The sequence below is a fragment of the Branchiostoma floridae genome, chromosome 3 (assembly GCF_000003815.2).
Source record: "Branchiostoma floridae strain S238N-H82 chromosome 3, Bfl_VNyyK, whole genome shotgun sequence".
NCBI classification, from domain to species: domain Eukaryota; kingdom Metazoa; phylum Chordata; class Leptocardii; order Amphioxiformes; family Branchiostomatidae; genus Branchiostoma; species Branchiostoma floridae.
This window is the reverse complement of record NC_049981.1, coordinates 30,323,004-30,342,928: the sequence shown is the minus strand read 5'-3', so window position 1 is coordinate 30,342,928 and position 19,925 is coordinate 30,323,004. Positions and strand designations below refer to the sequence as shown.

Genomic DNA, 19,925 nt, shown 5'->3' with positions numbered 1-19,925 from the left:
TTCAGTTCAGAGAACAGCAGCTTCCACGCCAGTAAAAACTGGCACTCATCCCTACTTTCTAACAGCTGACATTTTTTTCGAATGAGTAGTGTTCTTGTCTTATGGGAAAAGAAACATGTCTGTTCACCTGGTCCAATACTTTGGGTCAAGGAACACATTTATCTATTCACTACATAAAAATGTACCTAATAATTTTCATACTTTTCTCGTTAACCCAGATACTAGAATTTTTGAAGAACAATTAATATATATAATATATATATATTAATAATAATATATATAATATATATATATTAATAAGTTGGTAACTGGGAGACTCCAGTTCAATCCTGGGTAGAGCAGTCATGGGTTGGGGCTGAAAGGGACACAAAATGGGGGTACCATATTGGAGGAGCTGCCTCAGCAAGTATGTTGTCTTAGCTAAAGCTAGTAACCCCTTCCTGTAAAAAATATACCCTGTCACTAAAACAGCAAGGAAACCTGCTGCTCTATGTTTAATTTTAGCCACTAGGCATAGCAGGGTCTGAGTGAAATTCAATGAAATATAATCTGACAAGTTGTGTTGGCTACCTCAGAGACGCAGCTTACGTTTTCTGATCAGCTTTAATGAACGGTGACAAAACACTGGTAATGAACGGGCGTAAACACCGGTGCGTCACCATGGTTACACACAAACACAAACCATGGCAATCTTGGCATGGGCTTACACATTTCACCTTTGTAATATACTGCGGACTTCCTTAAGTGCTGTGTTTGACATGCAAACTTCTGACAAATATCAAAATTCTCCCATTACTCGCTTGTACATGTAGATGGTTATCTCTCCTGTTTTGTCATCCCTGCTAATTAGTACTAAGGACTACAATTAGCTCAAGGTGAATATTTAAAGTGAATACTAAGTCTTGAAAATCACTCACTAGGTTCAATGTTTTCCAAATTTTGGATCATTGTAGGTAGTCAACAACTTAGATTATGTATATAATGCAAAATTGGGCAATAATTAACGTTAAAAAAAACACATCATGCTTCACTTCTCTAAAGCTGGCTTTACAGTTTATGCGAGCACCAGTCAAATTTGTAGATCGGTCAGACCTCTCCGAATTTCAACATCGAGTATCAGCTATATTTTTCACTGAAAATTTGGCCCTTCACAATTTGGACGGTGCTCAGATGACACCAATCCAGGTTAATCCAACACTAACAATTATGAATCCCCCATGAGATGGTAGCATATCTTGGACATGGACGAAGTCAGAATCGACTAACCCAGTAAAAAGCCAATATTTGGCAACTTTAATTTCTGACTTAAAGCTTGTGGGAAATATGTAGGACATGAGTGGGGTAGACGGGCACACTACAAAAATCAGATATTAACAGGAATTTTGCAATAGACCAATCCGAAATCTCATAAAAAGCTCAATAATCTTTGCCAGGGCCTTGATGAATTTAAGCGCAGCTTCCAGGGACCCGCAAATGTCAGCCTAGCTGCTAAAATTGGTTTGAAGCCCGATTAATCCCCAATGGTGCCCATATAGAACTCGCCAACACGTCTGCCGAGCTAAATTCTTGATTTGTAAAGGGGGCTTTACCATGTACCAGAATACGTAATAAAGAAAAAAAGAATTGTACCTAACGTAAACATGTGATATGTAGCATCAAAATGAATTGATTTAGAGGCTTGCTTGTCAGTCGGTCTGCTCAAACTTGTAATATAGTGCTTCCAATTATTGTGTGCATAAGGTCGTACCTGGTCAATCAATCAACCATTTGCAGGCATCATAGTCTGATGCATAGCGACTACAGACATTGACGGTTCACACCAGGTTAGTCTGTCCTGGCCGTACCTCTTACTGTTGGTTCTGGAGCCCCCCAGCCCTTTGAGTGTGTTGAAAATCTGATCTTCCCATCTCCCTCCTCATAATCATGCCTGGTTACCCTAGCACAAATCTTCATTATCATAGATCTCAATTGTAGAAATGTGCTCACATGGCAATGAAAAGATACAGACCACTTATTATTCTTTGTAGAAGAGATGATATGTCTTCTGATTGTTCACTGTATTTATTTGGCTCTGTCCATGGGATTTGAGTGACTTTTTTTTCACTAAATAGTCACATTCAATAATTGCTAGTACAACGTTACCAGTTAAGGTGGTACCTCACTGCAGTTGGGGCACCAGTGTGGCACTGTGGGGTTTGAAAGATTATTCGACGAATTTCAGAGATAAAGAACAAATTTTCTTATGTTTTGTGTATCTTGTTGTCTTCTATGTCATACCTTTACGTATTACAAAATATGTCATTTATAAAAAAATCAGCAAAAATAACTCAACAGTGCCGCAGTGGATGAACCTCGCAGTGCCACACTGGTGCCCTAAGTGCAGTGATATACCACCTTTATAGGTGAAAAATGTATCTACAGTTTTATTAACACAAGTTAATGATGTAGTCCCCGTATAGAGCACAATTAAAACTTGTGAAAAATGGCCTGTCAGATTCCCTGTATATGTGTATCATATTGTCAGGACATAATTTTCTATTCTTGGTGCTGGTTCATTCAGGAGATTTATGAGAATCCACACTGAGGTTGAAGTAAAAGTCGTTTGTCACAGCCAACATTTTAACAGACATTAAGTAATTTTCAAGTTAATTGAAAGTGAATAGTTCATTGAAAGTGATGTTAGAAGATGAAATGATGATAAGAAAAAGAGCTCTTGGCAGATGTCTTCCAGGGCCGTCTGTAGGACCCATCCCTCTCTCCGGTTCGGATATTTTCTTGTTTAGGGAGTCTGTATGGGGAAGTTCTTGATACCTTTTTCAGTCCACAGACGACAGTGCAAAAAACTGTGGATGCTGTTGGCTCATAGATTACAGCATAGCGCAATTCTACCATTGTCCACTTCTAAATGAATTCAATTCAATTCTATGATACTAAGACTTAGTGTTTTTCAGCCTTAACTTGCTCTGATTTGGAAACCTGCTGACTTACTTCAAATAACGACAGGTTAATAATCAGGACTTGCTGCATCTTTTGAATTCATAAATGGATAAACAATGTATCCAGAGTGCCCAATAGATTATTGCCCCATGTACACTGTATATTAGAGCCATTTGAGGTCATTTGAGGTACTGTCAATGCAGAAATGTTCACGGTCGTTTTATGTTCGCAGTTTAAACTTAAAACCAACAGAAACATTTTTCCATTATAGTATGTGACTACAGTCTATGGCGCTACCACGAACATAAAACCACCCCGAACACTTCATTTTCTCGCTACCACGAAAGTAAACATAAATACATTTACAGTATTTGGCACACCCCAAATTGCTCCAGGGAGCTCCCCTAACACAGCCTACAGCACTACTGATGAGTGGTTGGGGATGCTGTTTCCTCCCACAGACACTCACCCAGGCTGCTTACATCCTGCCAATGGCTATCTCTACATTAGGCCACACCATTTCACTCCCTTGGTTCTTGTAGGCACAAGAAAATTAAAGTTCTGTTTCTGATCATAGCTCTTAAAAAAGTAGGGTTAGTAGGTAGGGACTCTCTCTTCTTTGTTTAGATTTCGGCTGAAGTGATCCAGCAAATACAGTGTTACAAAGAAGGACAACATTTGCTAAAAGTTCTAAATCATATCATCATCTTTGGTACTGCTTAGCCCACAAAGTGGATTATTAGGAGCTATATTAGTGCATGTGTAAACAAAGAGGTAAGGACCTAGATATGTGCAAAGACAGGACATCAAAAAGTCTTCATCGTTGTACATTAGGCTTTCCCCTCAGGCTCGGTTTTTGATGTTGATCTTCCAATTCAGCAAATTCATTTTTTTGGTCAAATCTGAGAACCAACAAATTTACTTGAAATGGCCTAAGAATGAGACAGCATAAAGCTGAAAGAACATCCCAAGTAAGGAGGTAAAATGACAACAGCAGCCCAAAAGCTAACAGCAGCCAGGGATGCCCTTGGTGCTGAATTTCTGGTGGTTAGGATTGGTAGCATGCTTGTGGTATCCATTATCATCCGATTAAGTCAAAATGCCATTTTTGTTAAAGGTATACTATGTAACTTCTCTGAGTGACCACCAGAGTTAGACCCTCCTGGCTGTAAATAACAACTTCCAGGCCTCCAGTAGGCACCCTAGGGGTGGGGTAATGAGTTCATAACACTCCAGGCTGGCTACAGGGGAAGATCTTCTTCTTTGAAAACACTTTTATTTTTTTCACTTCAGAATAGGATATAATCATGCACTTAGTCTGTTTTATAGGGTATCAATAAGCTGAGGTTACATTCCCTTCAAAACTGCCAGAAATCTTGCCAAGATTATGTTTTTCAAAAACAATGGTGAAACTGTCATCAGACACCCCACTGTGCAGTCAGGCACAAAAGACACCAAAAAGCCAGATGTGGGCGTGTACTACATGCAGACCTTGTGTAATAGCATGTAAATAGTATAATTATCAGATTTTAATGGTAAACCAGCCTGTTGATTCTTAGGGCTTCTATTAAGGATGTACATGTTGTTGTTATTGTTATTGTTTAAAAAAATGAAGCACTCAAGATTTGGGAAGAAAGGTCAGCTCTTCAGCCATGATCAGTACATGGTTTGTAACTTTTTCTCTGTCTGTGCGAGCGTATAATAATCATACCTCTCAATGATAAAGTACTGTGCTACTGAATAACATGGATCAGTAAAATCCACTGAATACTCCTTTTACACGACAACTTTATTTTCACTGATGTTTTGGTGACCGTCAGTCACCTTCCTGAGGGCAATTCAGTCTATGTTTGCATTGTACTGCAGCAATATGTTTTACTGTTTACAGATTAAAAAAATCCACATGATGTCTGAAATTTCAATTCTACCAGCAGTGAGTAACATGTTATCTTCAGGTGAAACGTGTTTTATTAGGCGCAAAAAACATAGTGTTGCTACAGGGGGACTCAAATAGTAAGATTTTCAAACACTGAACCACCATAGATAAGTTAAGATTACCAAAAAAGGTTTGACTTCATCTACGTTTAAAAGATAACATACATGTAGATTGTAGCATAGTTTGCTTTGTCCTATGCTACTAATCATTTGGTTTTAGTCAGGAAGATAGTCATCCACTCAATGTGGAGGTGGATTGGCAGTGTACAATGTGATGTGCTGATCAACTTTCCCTTAGGCCACACCAATTTAACTTCTTGGTTCACGGATTCGCTCGCTCCTATTTTTTGGAAAAAAAAAAATAAGAATAAAAATTACCATTCAGCAAATTTTCACCATTACTGAAACCATTCACCAACTTTCTGGTGTAGCAAATTGGCCTTTATATTATAAGCTCCTTAAAGTGTGGGTACAGGTGCTGTTACTGTACAATAATAGTATTTTTGTACTTTTTTCAAGCTGAAAACTTTTTTTCTTTATGTTTTGGATTAGCCGTTACCTTTACCCCAACCATTTTACAATTTTTATTTTTATTTTTATTTCGCCCTTTCGCTCCATATTTTTTATGAAAAAATCCGTGAACCAAGAAATTAAATTGGTGTGGCCTTAATGCAGTTTGTGGATTCAACTCTTGGTCATGTATGATCCAAGGCCTGGGCTGAATTGGTTATTGGGATCAAGGGCTTATGTTGTAGGGGCTAGCTTTCCTAGAAAACCCTCCTTGTCATTCTTGGTAATCTTTGTGGAGGATGCATGCCGTCTGGAATTTCAAACATCCCATTTTCACTTTGGTATGATATTCTATACCATTGCACAAAGCACACAAGCTATACTGTAAATGCATTTAAGTTTGTGGGGATTTGATTTCGCGGTAGCGGGAAAATGGACTTTTCGCGGTGGTTTTAATTTCGCGGTAGCACCATGCACTGTAGTCTCTCACTGTTATGGAAAAATGTTTGTGGTGGTTTTGAATTCGCGTTGAAGCCGCCGCTGCGAAAACTGCAAACATTAATCCACCGTGAACATTTCTGCATTTACAGTAGTATACTATACAGCTGCATGGCTGTCTATAGCTTAGATTTTTCTGTCTGTCCCACTCATTGGTTAGAATCATCAGACTATCAACTCTCCTTTACTTTGTTCTTGTTTTTTTTTTCTTGGACCAGTAAGCCCCCAATTGCATTAAAACTTATCATTTTCTAGCCTTGTTCGCTGATTTTGTCAGGTCCAGTCATCCAGGAGAATATCGGTTTTGTCAGCCGTAATGACAAGTACTCTTAATTGGCCAGGTACATTTGCAATCCTTCATCACGATCACAATCTCTACAAAGCGCAGGCTCCACTGTATGATCTATGATGATCGATAGGTGTGATTTACTTTTTTATACGCTCTTGAGTCTTTTGAAAATGTAGTTGCATCCCAGAAAGCCAGCATAACTTTGAAAATCTAGTCTATAAGCATTAAAATGCCCATATCTGATATGAACATTGTTGTTGTGGAAAAAACATCTAAGACCTTGCCATACATCAGTGTCAAAAAGCCATTAAATGCAATGGGGGCCAGGCATGTGATACTCTTACAGGCTTACAAAAACATCGAAATTAAATCCTGCCATTTGGAAAATGCCTTCAGGGCTACGCAGAGCTACAGGTTGACATTTTGTTTTGATAGAAGCTCCTAGAAACTTGTGTCTATTGCCTAGGACAACATTAAGAGGAGCATGGGAGATCTATTGCAACTAAGTTTGAAAGTGCAACGTACTGTAGGTGCATTTATGTTTACTGTAGGAAGAAAATGTGATGTTTGCAGTGGTTTTGAGTTTGTGATGGGGCTGTAGTCGCATATTGAAAAGTAACTCCATCTTTTGATATTTTTGGTTTGACCTTTGAACTTTTATGACTGTGAAATCAAGGAGGTTTTATCAGCGTTAAAAGCTCCTTGGTAAAATGGACACTGATTTTGTTTTGACGCCTCAGTTTTCATCTACTGCATTTGGCCACTGGTGTCTTAACTTTGACTGAATATAACACGTTGTTTGTCTAGTTTACATGTATGGTTGGCCCCTTTGAAATCAACTTTCAAAAGTTGTAGTAGCTTAGAGATGAATGAATAAATGAATGAAACAGAAACCTTGTGCTATACAGACAGCCAGTTAGAATCACCAACCAGTGACTGGGCAAGGGTGCCGAAAACAGACAGAACAGAAGAAATAGGCGCTTTTTGCAGTGCTGGCATAACCAACTGTTACTGATCTAATCATATTTACCCTCTGGACTCATAGCACTTCTTGATAGATATGTGCTATTTGATGTTCAAGAATTGGGTCTGTGTCCAATTTGTCCTTTGTAAGTATTAATGTGTCTTCACCATGACAGGGGCCGCTAACACATCATAATACTGTACAGTAAAGTATAGTGCGTAAATACTATTTTTGTAATAGAGCTTTTAGACAAGGCGAGAAGACAGAAAGAACAAAATCTTTTCTAGGTGGTTTTGATCTTACAGAGAAGCAGTTGCTACAAAAAAGAACATAAAACCACTGCAAACATTCCTGCATTTGCAATGTATACTCTTGTCACTGTTGCTTTTGATGTATTTCTTAGTGGCCAAAAACAAAAATCTACAATACAGTTCTCCAACTTTTAGTACTGTAATTGTAGTAAAAAACAAGCAACCTTGTAGTAAGAAATCCTAACTACTTACTCAAGGACCTCTGTATGAATTGCGATGATATTTGGTATGTACGTAGGTGTTGGGAAGATAAAGGGCAAGGTTGATTATGCCCCTTTAGTGTGTTACCTTGCAAAACAATACCATTTTTTGTCCTAGGCATGCTATCATCTTGATTGTTTTTTGCGGAATATAGATTCACATTTTGATGCAAGGGAGAGGTGGTGTAGGTTTGGGTCCTCTGGTCTCCTTTAAGCCCCCTTCACACGAGAGCACGAATGAGCCCGAATGCCGTCGGAAAAAAAATTATTTTCTATTCCGAACAATTCGTGGCAATTTGTACTGTATTCTAAACACTCTTACTGCATTCCAGATATTCGTCCCCGTTCTTTTGGCTGGCTCGAAAGTTTTTGACATGTCAAAAACTGTCGAGGTGCATTCGAAGTGGATAAATATCGAATGGCATTCAAAGTGGATTCTAAGTGTATTCCAACTATTCTAACTGCAGTCTGACCGCATTCTACGGCATTCCAACATTATTCGAAACATTCTTATCTCATTTGATGGAGAACCAAAACGGCATGCCATCTCAAATCCTGCCAGAATGTGGCCAAAAGAATATCTCACATGCAGTGAGAATGTCTAGAATACACTACAAATTCACAGGAATAGAAAAGGATTTTCATTCTGACGGCATTCTGGCTCATTCTATCTCGTGTGAAGGGGATTTAAGGCCCATTTGGAATACCCACTCGGAATGGCACCGAATGTGGCACAAATTTTGCAAATAGTTCATTCCGGCTGGTTCTGCTTGATTCCTCAGCTGATTTGATTTCAGTGTGAAGGCCCTATTATAATTTCATCATACTGCATCTCCCTTGGGTGTAATCACTTGGTCATTTTCCCATAATATGACACATAATTAAATCATTTTACCCTCATCCGAATACACATGCAGGTAGGCATATGGAGGTCACACCGGTTTGTTCTCAGATTTGAAACTGGTGTTTTGAAATGAAAAAAAAATCAAAGGGGATTTCTGTGCACACAGATTCAAGGAGTGTTAGTATTGTGCCAAAAAGCTGTTACTTGAGCAACTGGATATGATTTTGGAAATAGACACTTCAAATAACTGTCTTTTGTCAGTCACACTGGAGAAATCTTGTTGGAGAGTGAATTTATTCAGTTTCAAGTTTTGTCTATCAACCCTCTGTTTTATTTACCTATTACCTAGCCTCTTGTTCAATTTTTATGTCAAATGTCAAAGAATAAGGAAATAACTTGGTATGGCCAGAAATTGGAATATAGTATGCATACCAATTACTTTTTATCTCACCATAAAGATTGCAAATGTCTATTCTGATTTTTTAACTTCTATGTACATGTACATATACAGTGTGCATATACAATGTCAAACACTGTTACAAAAGGAGTACCCTGCATAAGGCATTGAAATTCACACTACAGTTTACTTTACTGTTTATCAATTAAATTCATGATATGCAATTGGGCCTCTGTTTTATAGTCATGAGTTGAGTGCAAACATTGCCTACTTAACAGAGTAGATGTACTTTCGTTCTCTACTCTTGCAACTATGATTGCCGTTAAGACGGTCAATAGCTAATGAATAGGAAGACAGAAATGCCATTTCGTGAATAAAAACATTGTCAGAATTATTCTAATTGCTGCCAATTTTCAAAGATGTTGAAAAAGCCCCATATTCTTCAATACAGTGTTGTAGTCTAGCAAGCTTTAACCTACATTTACCTCTTTATGGACAAAACCACAGATCTTGTCAATGATAGCAGTATCCATTTGGCCCTGTCTTTTGCCTTTCAAGGCCAGTTGTGTTATAAATAGCCTCGTCACTTTTAAAGCTGTGTCATCTACATGCAAATGTTGTGTTGCTGGTGAACCCGACTGACCCCAGCAAAATCCTACCAATCCTACTGGCAAGGGGCTGGTTCACCTTTTTCCGCAGATAACCTACCGGTATATCCGTTGTTTTAAAAACAGAGCAGTGAGTCGATGGACAATAGTTTCAAGCTGCCATATTCTGAAAAATATTTTGAACATATTGCAATTTGAAACTACCGTCATTTGACTTGATATTCCTACGTACCCTGTTTTTGAAAGCAACAGATAAAGGTCACCCGGCAATAAAGGTGAACTAGCGTTACATTTTCTGATCTGACATCTGAGTGATGAAAGTCAAAACATACTCCCTGTATTTAACACTCAATTTAAAGTCTTGATCATTTGATGTATGTAGGTTATGTAGTAAAAATTGTACTTCTCTGTTCTGCTCATTAATGCCATAGAATTCCAGTGTTAATTCCAAGATCAAAGAAGAAGATGTGAAAGAACAAAAATGAAGAATCTTTTGTCCAGTATACCACACCCAATCATTTGTTCAAGCCTTCCTGTCCACTCATATTTCATAATGGAGGCCACATTTTTTTTTATTCGCACACTCGCATCAGTTTCGGGGTCACCAGAGGATGTCATCCATATAATCGATTCAACATGAGCTAACTCAGAAACACAACATTTGTTTTCCTCGGCCTAGCTGAGATGGTTCAGTCTTTTGCATTCTAAGGTCAATTGTGTTATAAATAGCCTCATCACTTTTAAAGCTGTGTGGTCTACATGGAGGGATAAGCCTAGGAAGATTACGGGGACAGAGTTTGGTTTTTCCTCTCTATGACTACCAAATAAACACAGACTCAGTGCACAAGGCATTTTATGGTTATTAATGGATGAAGTGGTGATAGGTGAACCATATACAGTAGGGGTGGGGTATGGGTACGGTCTAGAGGATCAGGTCCAGAAACGGACCTGAACCTGGACCTAATTTTGAATGGGCAATACTCAAAACAATGGTCCATTTTGTTACACAGTAATATTTGTTGGAGTATCCTATCTTCATGTTAACAATGCTAACTGCCCCTGTTAAGTTTGACTGTAGACTTAACATAACTATGAACTCTCCTCATTTTCTTGGACCAATTAAGCCTCAAAACACGTTAACCTGCTGCCATAGTGCCGTGTAATCTTTTCATTTTCTAATCAGTCCAACATCTGGTCCACTGAATATTTTCTGGTCCGACTCCAACAAGAAAAAAACTTTTTTTTACCAATATCTCCCCCTGATAAACAGTAATAGCAGAAATCAAAGCAAGATTGCTTCAAAGTCATGAGAGGGATTTGAAGCAGCCTGCTATCTTGTCTGATTGACTGTAGCACACTAATAGCCTGCTGTGCCTCACAAACGAGAGAAAATACTCTCAGAGAATTGCCCCAGATTACAATTTGCCCCCCAGGGAATAAGTGGTTATTCATGTTCAAAAGGTCTATTATGGTCCATTCATCAGCATGGAGACGAGGAAAAAGGCGATGACGTTGGCTGTTTAAAGTTTTAATGCTTTCTTTTTTTGCTAAGTGAAAGATGATGTTTTGGGAGCTTCCTTCTTTAAATCCTGCAGAGTGTAAAAGAGATACCAATTTGAAAGAGGACAATCCAATAGTGAGCTGTAAAATTATAGCCAGCAAATAAAATAACATTTTAGCAAATTAAATAACATGGGCATGAGCAGTTTTAAGTTGTTGATGTTTTTTTTCCAAACAAAAATGATAAAATGACATGGTGGGGCTTCTTTCTATACGTAACTCCCCCCAATGCAAAACAAATACCGAAGGAGACAAACCAAAAGTCAGCTGCTAGATCATAGCCAGCAAATAAAATAACATTTTTTAGATGATATAACATGCACAAGAATCTTGCGAGTTTTCAACAACAGTAAGAATGCTTTATCTGTTAGGGATGTCCTCAGTGCTGAATTCCCGGTGGTTAGGAGTGATACTATGTAATACTGTAAATGCAGAAACTTTCACAGTGGATTTATGTTCACGGTTTTCATGTTGGCGACTTCACCGTGAAATAAAAAAAAATGCAAACATTTTTCTTCTTTCTTCTGTTCCTTCTCGCTACTTGTATGTACATGTACTATACATTGTCACAGTATTATAATGAAATGTTTGAGGTATTTGCCACGGTGAAGACACACAAATACTTACAAGTCACAAATGTTTTGAGTACGCTTTCATTCATTTCTCTATATGACATAAACTGCATGATAGAAAAGTAATGAATAAATCAACAAAGTTGTTACCACTTTTGTGGCATTGAGTGACAAGGCTAACAGACATGAGTTTGAGAGAACACAGGCTCAATTCTGGAATAGCTGTCAGCTTGGGAAAGACGCTTCAAACATTTTCCTCCCTCCACTCAAGTGTAAAAATGGGTACCTGACTTTGATTGGCACATAAAGGGCAGTGGAAGGAGAGAGATGAGCTCCTGAAGGAAGTAATGTAATATTCAGCTCTTAACACAACAGCTATCTCAAAATTGACACTTCTCTCCTTGTGTGTATGTATGACTTTGTGTATATGTGTGTGTATCTTTGGTAAATAATCTGAACAGTCCTGCAGTACAATGTGAACCAGTCAGAATTGCCCTGAAGAAGGTGATAGACACCGAAATGTCAGTGTGAATAAAGCTGTGGTTGTGCAAAAAGAGTCTCTTTATTCATTGAAGTACCAACCTGATGAAACTATTCACGGATGTATCTTTGGTACTTTGACTTTATTTGGATCCACATTTAGCTTAACAATATTGTCAGCTATTCTTCCTGTGGTCCTCCACATGAAATACATCACTTCCATTTTTTTGTACCTTTTGTCCTGGATTCAATGTGGTCTTGTTATATAAGTTTTTGCACACAGGTTAACCATTTTTAAAGAAATATCAGCTTCCTAATTTCCCATTATCACTCCTAATTACAGTGCAAACAGATTATATAAACCGTTTTATATAAGATTTCACACATGTACAGGGGTCAACATGTTCTAGTAAAACCCTCTGATATTGCCAGGGTGTTATTCATCCCCACAATGTTTATCCCCAGCACTGTATTATATAAGCCAACCAAATGACTGCTCTTTAGGTTAAGGGTTAAAAATCATCTTTATTCCACACAAGATGAATTATACACACTAAAACCTAGGACAGCCCTTTGTCTGATTTTCAGGAGGGCGCAAGGTATAAAAGGAATACAATGTAATAGGACAGATTAAAATCGTTTAAAAACATTAACGTTACATTTCATTAAAAAAAAACAAGAATCACAACTAGTTTCTGTAGACAAACAGTCCTGAAGTACAGTCCCATGTAGGCGTGTTTCGGGCACAGTAGATAGCATAGGATGCACAGAGTGCGCACTTTCCCAGTCTACTCTTAAGATGTTTTAGAAAAGCACCCCCACATCGATAGCAGGACTAATGGTAATCCTTCTACTTTTCTTATTATATAATAAGCAATTACAATTTACAGTTCCAAACTGGATTATATAAAACAACCAAATGCCTTACAGGCAGTATTTAACCAGCTGGATGCTAGTCTTGGCACACTGTTGTCTCCTGACCAGGCACTGGTCCCTTGGTCCTCTTATAGCATGGCTTATTTCAACCACTCTTTCAGCATCATTCGTCACAACGTCTCTAAGACTATGACGAGTCTATCTTCATCTTTGACAGTTGTTTCCATCATCCCGGACAATGCTTTGAAAAGGTGCTTATGGTACAAAGTTTCCTTTCTTGTAGAAAATGTCAATCCTTTTGTAACATTGAATGGCTAAGCTAGTGGATGAGAGATCAAGAGGTTACAGGTTAGTTTCCTACAGGTGTTCCTTGCTAGCTGTTGTGTCCTTGGGAAAGGTGCTTGACACGACTTTCCTTACACCACCCAGGTGTGAAATTTGGTACCTGACTTTGGTTTGGGGAGGTAACAGGTGGTAGAAGGAGAGGGATGAGCTCTGCCTCCCAAAACTTTGCTCTATATAATATAGGCACTGTGGATAACAACCCACTTCCTTCCCAGCTTTGAAAAGGCTACGGGACTACATTTACCATTTTTTTACCGTCCTCAAAAGGCTATCATGGTACTACCTTAACCTTTTTACTAGCCCCTCAATTTTTGTCTTGTTCTTGTTGCCCCCTTCCAAGTGTTAACCAACTTCCCTTTAGCCTCAAGAAAGCTATGAGACTACCTTTAACTTTTTTACCAGCCCTTTATTTTTTTTCTTGTTGCCCCTCCTCAGTGTTAAGCTGATTCTGAAGGAAGCGATCCAGCAGAACAACTTCATGAAGAATCTGGACGCCCCAGTTTTACCCACTTCCCTTACAGTCCAGAAAAAAAGCTATTTTACTGCATTAAGTTTATCTTTTATACCAGCCCTTTCAATTTCTTCTTGTTGCCCCCTCCCCAGTGTTAAGGTGATGCTGAAGGAAGCGATCCAGCAGAACGACTTCATGAAGAATCTGGACCCGATCCAGGTCAGCGAGATCGTGGACTGCATGGACTTCCAGATGTTCCAGTCCGGACAGAAGGTCATCCAGGAGGGGGAGGCAGGGCAGCAGCTGTTTGTGGCAGAAGGTAGGGAGGAGGGAGGGAGGGATTGAATGACAGATGGATAAATAAATGAAGGAAGGAAGGAAAGAAGGAAGGATGGATGGATGGAAGGAAGGAAGGAATGACTTCCAGATGTTCCAGTCCGGACAGAAAGTCATCCAGGAGGGCGAGGCAGGCCAGCAGCTGTTTGTGGCAGAAGGTAGGAAGGAGGGAATGAATGAATGAATGAACAGACAAATGAATGAGTGAGTGAGTGAGTGAATGAGTGAAGGAAGGAAGGAAGGACTTCCAGATGTTCCAGTCTGGACAGAAGGTCATCCAGGAGGGGGAGGCAGGCCAGCAGCTGTTCGTGGCAGAAGGTAGGAAATATAGGGAGGGAGGGAGTGAATGTATGAATGAACAGACAAATAAATGAGTGAGTGAGTGAGTGAGTGAAGGAAGGAAGGAATGACTTCCAGATGTTCCAGTCTGGACAGAAGGTCATCCAGGAGGGCGAGGCTGGACATCAGTTGTTTGTGGCAGAAGGTGGGAAGGAGGGAGTGAATGAATAAGTGACAAAGGGATGAATGAAGGAAGGAAGGAATGACTTCCAGATGTTCCAGTTGGGACAGAAGGTCATCCAGGAGGGAGAGGCAGGACAGCAGCTGTTTGTGGCAGAAGGTGAGAAGGAGGGAATGAATGAATGAACAGATGAATGAATGAGTGAATGAATGAAGGAAGGAAGGAATGACTTCCAGATGTTCCAGTCTGGACAGAAGGTCATACAGGAGGGCGAGGCCGGCCAGCAGCTGTTTGTGGCAGAAGGTAGGATGGAGGGAATGAATGAATTTTAGTTGTAAAATGAATGAATGAACATTTGATGCAGCGGACGAATGATAAAATGAATGATAGTTTTAAAAGGAATAAATGAACTTTGATGCAGCAGATACACTTCATATTATTTACCAGACATTGTATATGGACAATATTGATTATTTGATTAGCAATAAAGAAGCCTATGTTCTTATGCCCCTATGTTCCAATACCCCTATTTTAGGGTTAGGGTAATGGGTAGTCTGTGAAACACAAACATTCTGGTCAGACAGGGGCCAGAGGAAGTTGGATGGGCTGCTATAAGCTTGATTTAATCAGACTAGAGTTAGGGGGTGTTGGAACATTGGCTGAGGTGTTATAATGTCAGAACAAGGGTGTCAGAACATAGGGTTGTTGATCATTGAGGTGTCATTATCAATAGATTAGAACTGTCAGCAGCCTAACAGGCGTTCATGTATTATTCAGATTTAGTTTGGACCACACACAATGTTAACCATTTTGTTTCCTATGGGCCTAATGATCTTTACATAAAGCATGTTTGTTTTATATATATAGTATTTATTCAGCACAGCTCTATGTTTACGATGCTCTCATGTGCAGTCCTGAGTGCTCAAACAAGTTCTTTGAGTAGAACGCCCACCACCATACATGTGAGCAGTACTATATAAGGACAAAGCATTAAGAATAAAAGACGTTGTATTTAGGCCTGACTGTATGATACTCCATCCGGCTACAAAAGTGAACACTGTGTTTGGCCATCTTTACATAAAGCATGTTTGTTTTATATATATAGTATTTATTCAGCACAGCTCTATGTTTACGATGCTCTCATGTGCAGTCCTGAGTGCTCAAACAAGTTCTTTGAGTAGAACGCCCACCACCATACATGTGAGCAGTACTATATAAGGACAAAGCATTAAAAAGAAAGACATTGTAGTTAGGCCTGACTGTATGATACTCCATCCGGCTACAAAAGTGAACACTGTGTTTGGCCATCATAATGAGCTGTAGTCTGCTCTTTATTTTCCATTACCTAGGAGTACAATATGCACATTGGAAAATTTCAGTTCAACATTGCTAAATACATAGTCTTTGTCAACAAAATTTCTCATTTTTCATTTTAAAAGGGAAATAAAATATATGCTTAACTGGAAAAGAAACAAGGAAAACAAAGCCAGAGGACCAGGTTTATGTCTTGGTACACTCAGTTTATGGAGTAGATATAGCCATAGTCAAATTTGCCTCCCTGCCATATGCTTTTATGATGTCCGCTTGCTACATTTATATTTTTAAAAATCAGAGAGCCAAGGAAATCAATTGACATGGCCTTAGCTGCATTTTATTTCAAAACCAATCTGATATTCACCAAAAATTTAACAAAATATCATACTTTAAAGATTCATAATTATTTGGTAAAATTGAAAAATTGAACTGAAACCAACATTTCTGTAATTCCTTGTTCATTCTCTATCAGTATTTCACTTGAAAATATTGTTGTTTATGGATTGTCCCTCCTCAAATGTATCAAAGGTCATGGTCCATTTGGGGAGCCAAAGGTCAAAGCCAAAGGCTAGGTCAAACATGCCGCTCTGCAACAGCTCTCATAAAACAATATTACACTTACACCTCACTCATAGGAAATCACAAGGAAAATTTACTGCCTCTGGTGGTACCAACATCTCCTGCTGCCCTTTGCTACCCATTGACACAAAGGTGTATGGCCTAACGGTGCACACACCAATTCTTCCGCGACAGGGGTCCGAGATAGTGCGCGACAAAAATGTGACGAAAGGGTCTCGAGGGTCCGTGTTTGAGTTCAAATTTCTCATAATCTGCTGCGAAGTGGCATTTAATACTGGCATGGCTAAAAAGCGTAAGAAGTGATGTGTTTTTGGTGCAAATTGGTTTTGGGCCCGAGGGTCACTTCCTTGTATTTCTACGCGTTGGAAGTGATTCGCCGTTGACCCAGATTTCCCGTCCATATGCGGTCTGTGGGCCGTGTTGGTATGCCTCGCGGTTATTGTAAAAATCTCAGTGTTACGATTTTCTTTATTTTTTGCCTGATTAATCTTAGGTGTATTCTCTTTCCGACAATATCAGTCATTTTCATGACTAAACTATAGGTGATGGGTTTATTTCCACGTCAAAATTCCCCTTTTTGTGCATACTTTTTTGCGTGAAAAAAACTTTTCTCCCCCCAAAATTATGAAAAGTAAAGAGAGTGAAGAAACTGAAACCCGGCTGTTCTTAAAGCTGGAGTGATACCCGTCATTCTCATATACGGCTTTTCTGCTTTAGATCTATTTTCTTGAAGAGACGGCCTCTCGACTTGGGGGTGCGCAGCCTCGATTTGAGACCCCAAATAAACTGGGGTGTGCACCGCTAAGCCTAATGATAGGCTAGGCACAGGCTACTTTTTTTAGAACTAGCCACAGGCTAGTTGGGCAGCCCTGCCTCTGTAATTATAAGCTGAATAACCAAACCAATAAATAAAAATGAAGCCTCAAAATGCTGTACAACGAAGTTCCTTACACATAACCAGTACACAACAACCTGCAGACATTTCAGTAACCGCCTGTCCCCTTCTTCAGAATGCTGCGACCCTTTATTTTACATGTGTAGTAAAAATTAAAGTGGAGTTTTTCTTGACATCATGTTCAATGTTTTCTGCAGTTGGTGACTTGCAGGTGACAAAAGGAGGGAAATACCTGGGCAACATGGGGCCAAAGACACTGTTTGGAGAGCTGGCACTCCTGTATAACTGTAGCAGAACAGCCACTGTCAAAGGTGAGTTTGCGAACTTATACACATTTTTTCCCCAAACCACACAAATTTAGGATCAAACCATGAATATCATAACTGGTGTTATGTGCCAAAAGATTTAGAGTAGCAATTTAGAGTAGTATAGACTGATCTCATAGTCCCTTTAGGAGATGCAAAATAAAAACATAATAATGCAAATATTTGATAACCATTCTCTTATTGGTCAATATCCTAATTGCCATGCTATCATTAGTATAACTGCTAATTATGATGGACAGACTTTTGTTTATCTCATTGGCCTCGGTTTTGATCTATAATGGTGGCCCCATGAGAACTATGTAGCTTACACTTATAACATGTTTGCCCTCTCATTAATTTTGTTTCTAACTGATGAAGATGCTCAATGGCATGCTCATCATCATTTCAATAAAATTTCCCTGACTCATTCCAGTTTTCCTCTTAATTTCATATGTCTTCCTGGCATCTGTGTTATTTTTCAGCTGTTACTGAGTCCAAGCTGTGGGCCATAGACAGGAATATTTTCCAGATGATCATGATCAAGACAGGGAGAACCAGGAGGGAGGAACACTTCAAGTTTCTCAAGAGGTGAGTTGAGGACGTCAGATAATACAAGCAGATTCCCAAGAGATTTATTCACAGGAAAAAATTACAAAGTGTTCAGCATGTGTTGCCAGGTTTTCACTTCTTCCTTATAGCTGAAAAATGAAACTGCTGTGATCTCTCAAGAAACCCATAAATCTTGGTCCTGCGTCTAAATCACCATTTTATGGGGATAAGGTTTGGGAATTCTATATTGGATACATTTTATATGATCCTTGACAACATCAATCATTCAAAGCAAAATGAGGAGTTAGTAATAACTTAAAGTGCATAAGCTGTTCACAAACTTGTACAGTTTTGCTCTTTTAGTATTTGCGAACAGAATGGTTACAGGTAGAACTGTAATTTTTTTTTTTTTGTAATGATATTGAATTTATACCCTGGATTTTTAGATCTCCCAAGAAAACAAAAATCAGTCATAGTAAGGATCTAGTACAGGTAATACGATTAATGTTTGGTTCATGATAATGTTTGATACAGGTATTCTGGACCAATCTGTATATTACGTTATCCATAGAAAAATCCAAGCATGCTTTGCATTTGCCATGTGTCAAAAAATGAATACCAGATTTCATTGGTGTAATTGATGTTTTTACAAGTTTTGGTTTGAGAATACCAAATTTCCTCAACTTCTGGCGCATTTCGTGCTCCCTTGGTTCCAGTCCTCTCACTTCTGGCCATTGGGCGATCCCTAACCGCAGTCAGGCTGGCACCCCAGGTGATATGGAATACACCGTGTTGTATTCTTTTTCATTTGCTTTGGTCTGGAGGAGGGTGTAAGCCTCTACAGGAGAAGTGTTTATTGTGCATGTTGGTGCTTTATCTTGATATCTCTGGGTAGTAGTAATCCAGTAGTATGTTTTACATCCAATGATGGATCACGCGACTATGCAGTGATGCTGAACCTAAATGGCTTTGCTGGACCTTTTCCAGAATTTTGCCATGAAATGGACCCACCCAGACAGTTAATCTGCTGAAAATGGTGTACAATATCTTTTCTGTTGCATTGGAAAAGTGTGTGCCACTGAATGTGTCCACTGGTTGGCATGGCTAGCGTAATGCCTGACATACCAATCATTTCCTGACTTTGCACAGACTTTTCATTTCACTACCTCTTCAGTTGTGGACTTAAGTGCAAGGCCAGAAGCCTCCCTGTGCTAATGCCAACCTAACTTTTGTAATCTTTCATAAATGGCATTTTGCAAATTTGCTAACTTTCTTAAAAAGTTTCTAGTAACATTTCTCATTGATTGTGCAAATGTGTCATGCCAAAGGGCATTCACACAAGCTATCATAATGGATACAGAATGAGTCTTCACAAACACACACACACTCGCACACACATAACAGTTATGAATACCAAATTTCTGCCTTAACTTTGATGTAGGTTCTGTTGAACTACATCCTTCAAAGTAGCATGTTTTGGCAATATGTATTGTTGTACATTCAAATTAATTAATCAAGGACATGCATACTTTTGAAACTTTATTTCCAATCAACTTTGCACTTGTACCAACTAGATTTTTAAACACCAAAATCACATTTGGTTTAACACACTTGTTAATTTCATATCAAAAATAATAGTATCACAAAAATCATAACCACCTGGTATTTAGCACTAAGGACATCCCTCCCAGATATAGCATTCTTGCTGTT

The 19,925-nt window shown here is 38.9% G+C and overlaps 1 protein-coding gene across 1 annotated transcript in view; it reads left to right on the top strand.

Moving 5' to 3' along the window:
• Positions 1-19,925, top strand: part of LOC118411480 (cGMP-dependent protein kinase 1-like) — a 90,450-nt gene that overhangs the window by 35,901 nt on the left and 34,624 nt on the right. The window contains exons 2-4 of the mRNA XM_035813768.1: positions 13,930-14,096; positions 17,559-17,672; positions 18,149-18,254. Of these exons, the coding sequence (XP_035669661.1) occupies positions 13,930-14,096; positions 17,559-17,672; positions 18,149-18,254 (387 nt within the window). The remainder of the gene's footprint in view (positions 1-13,929; positions 14,097-17,558; positions 17,673-18,148; positions 18,255-19,925) is intronic.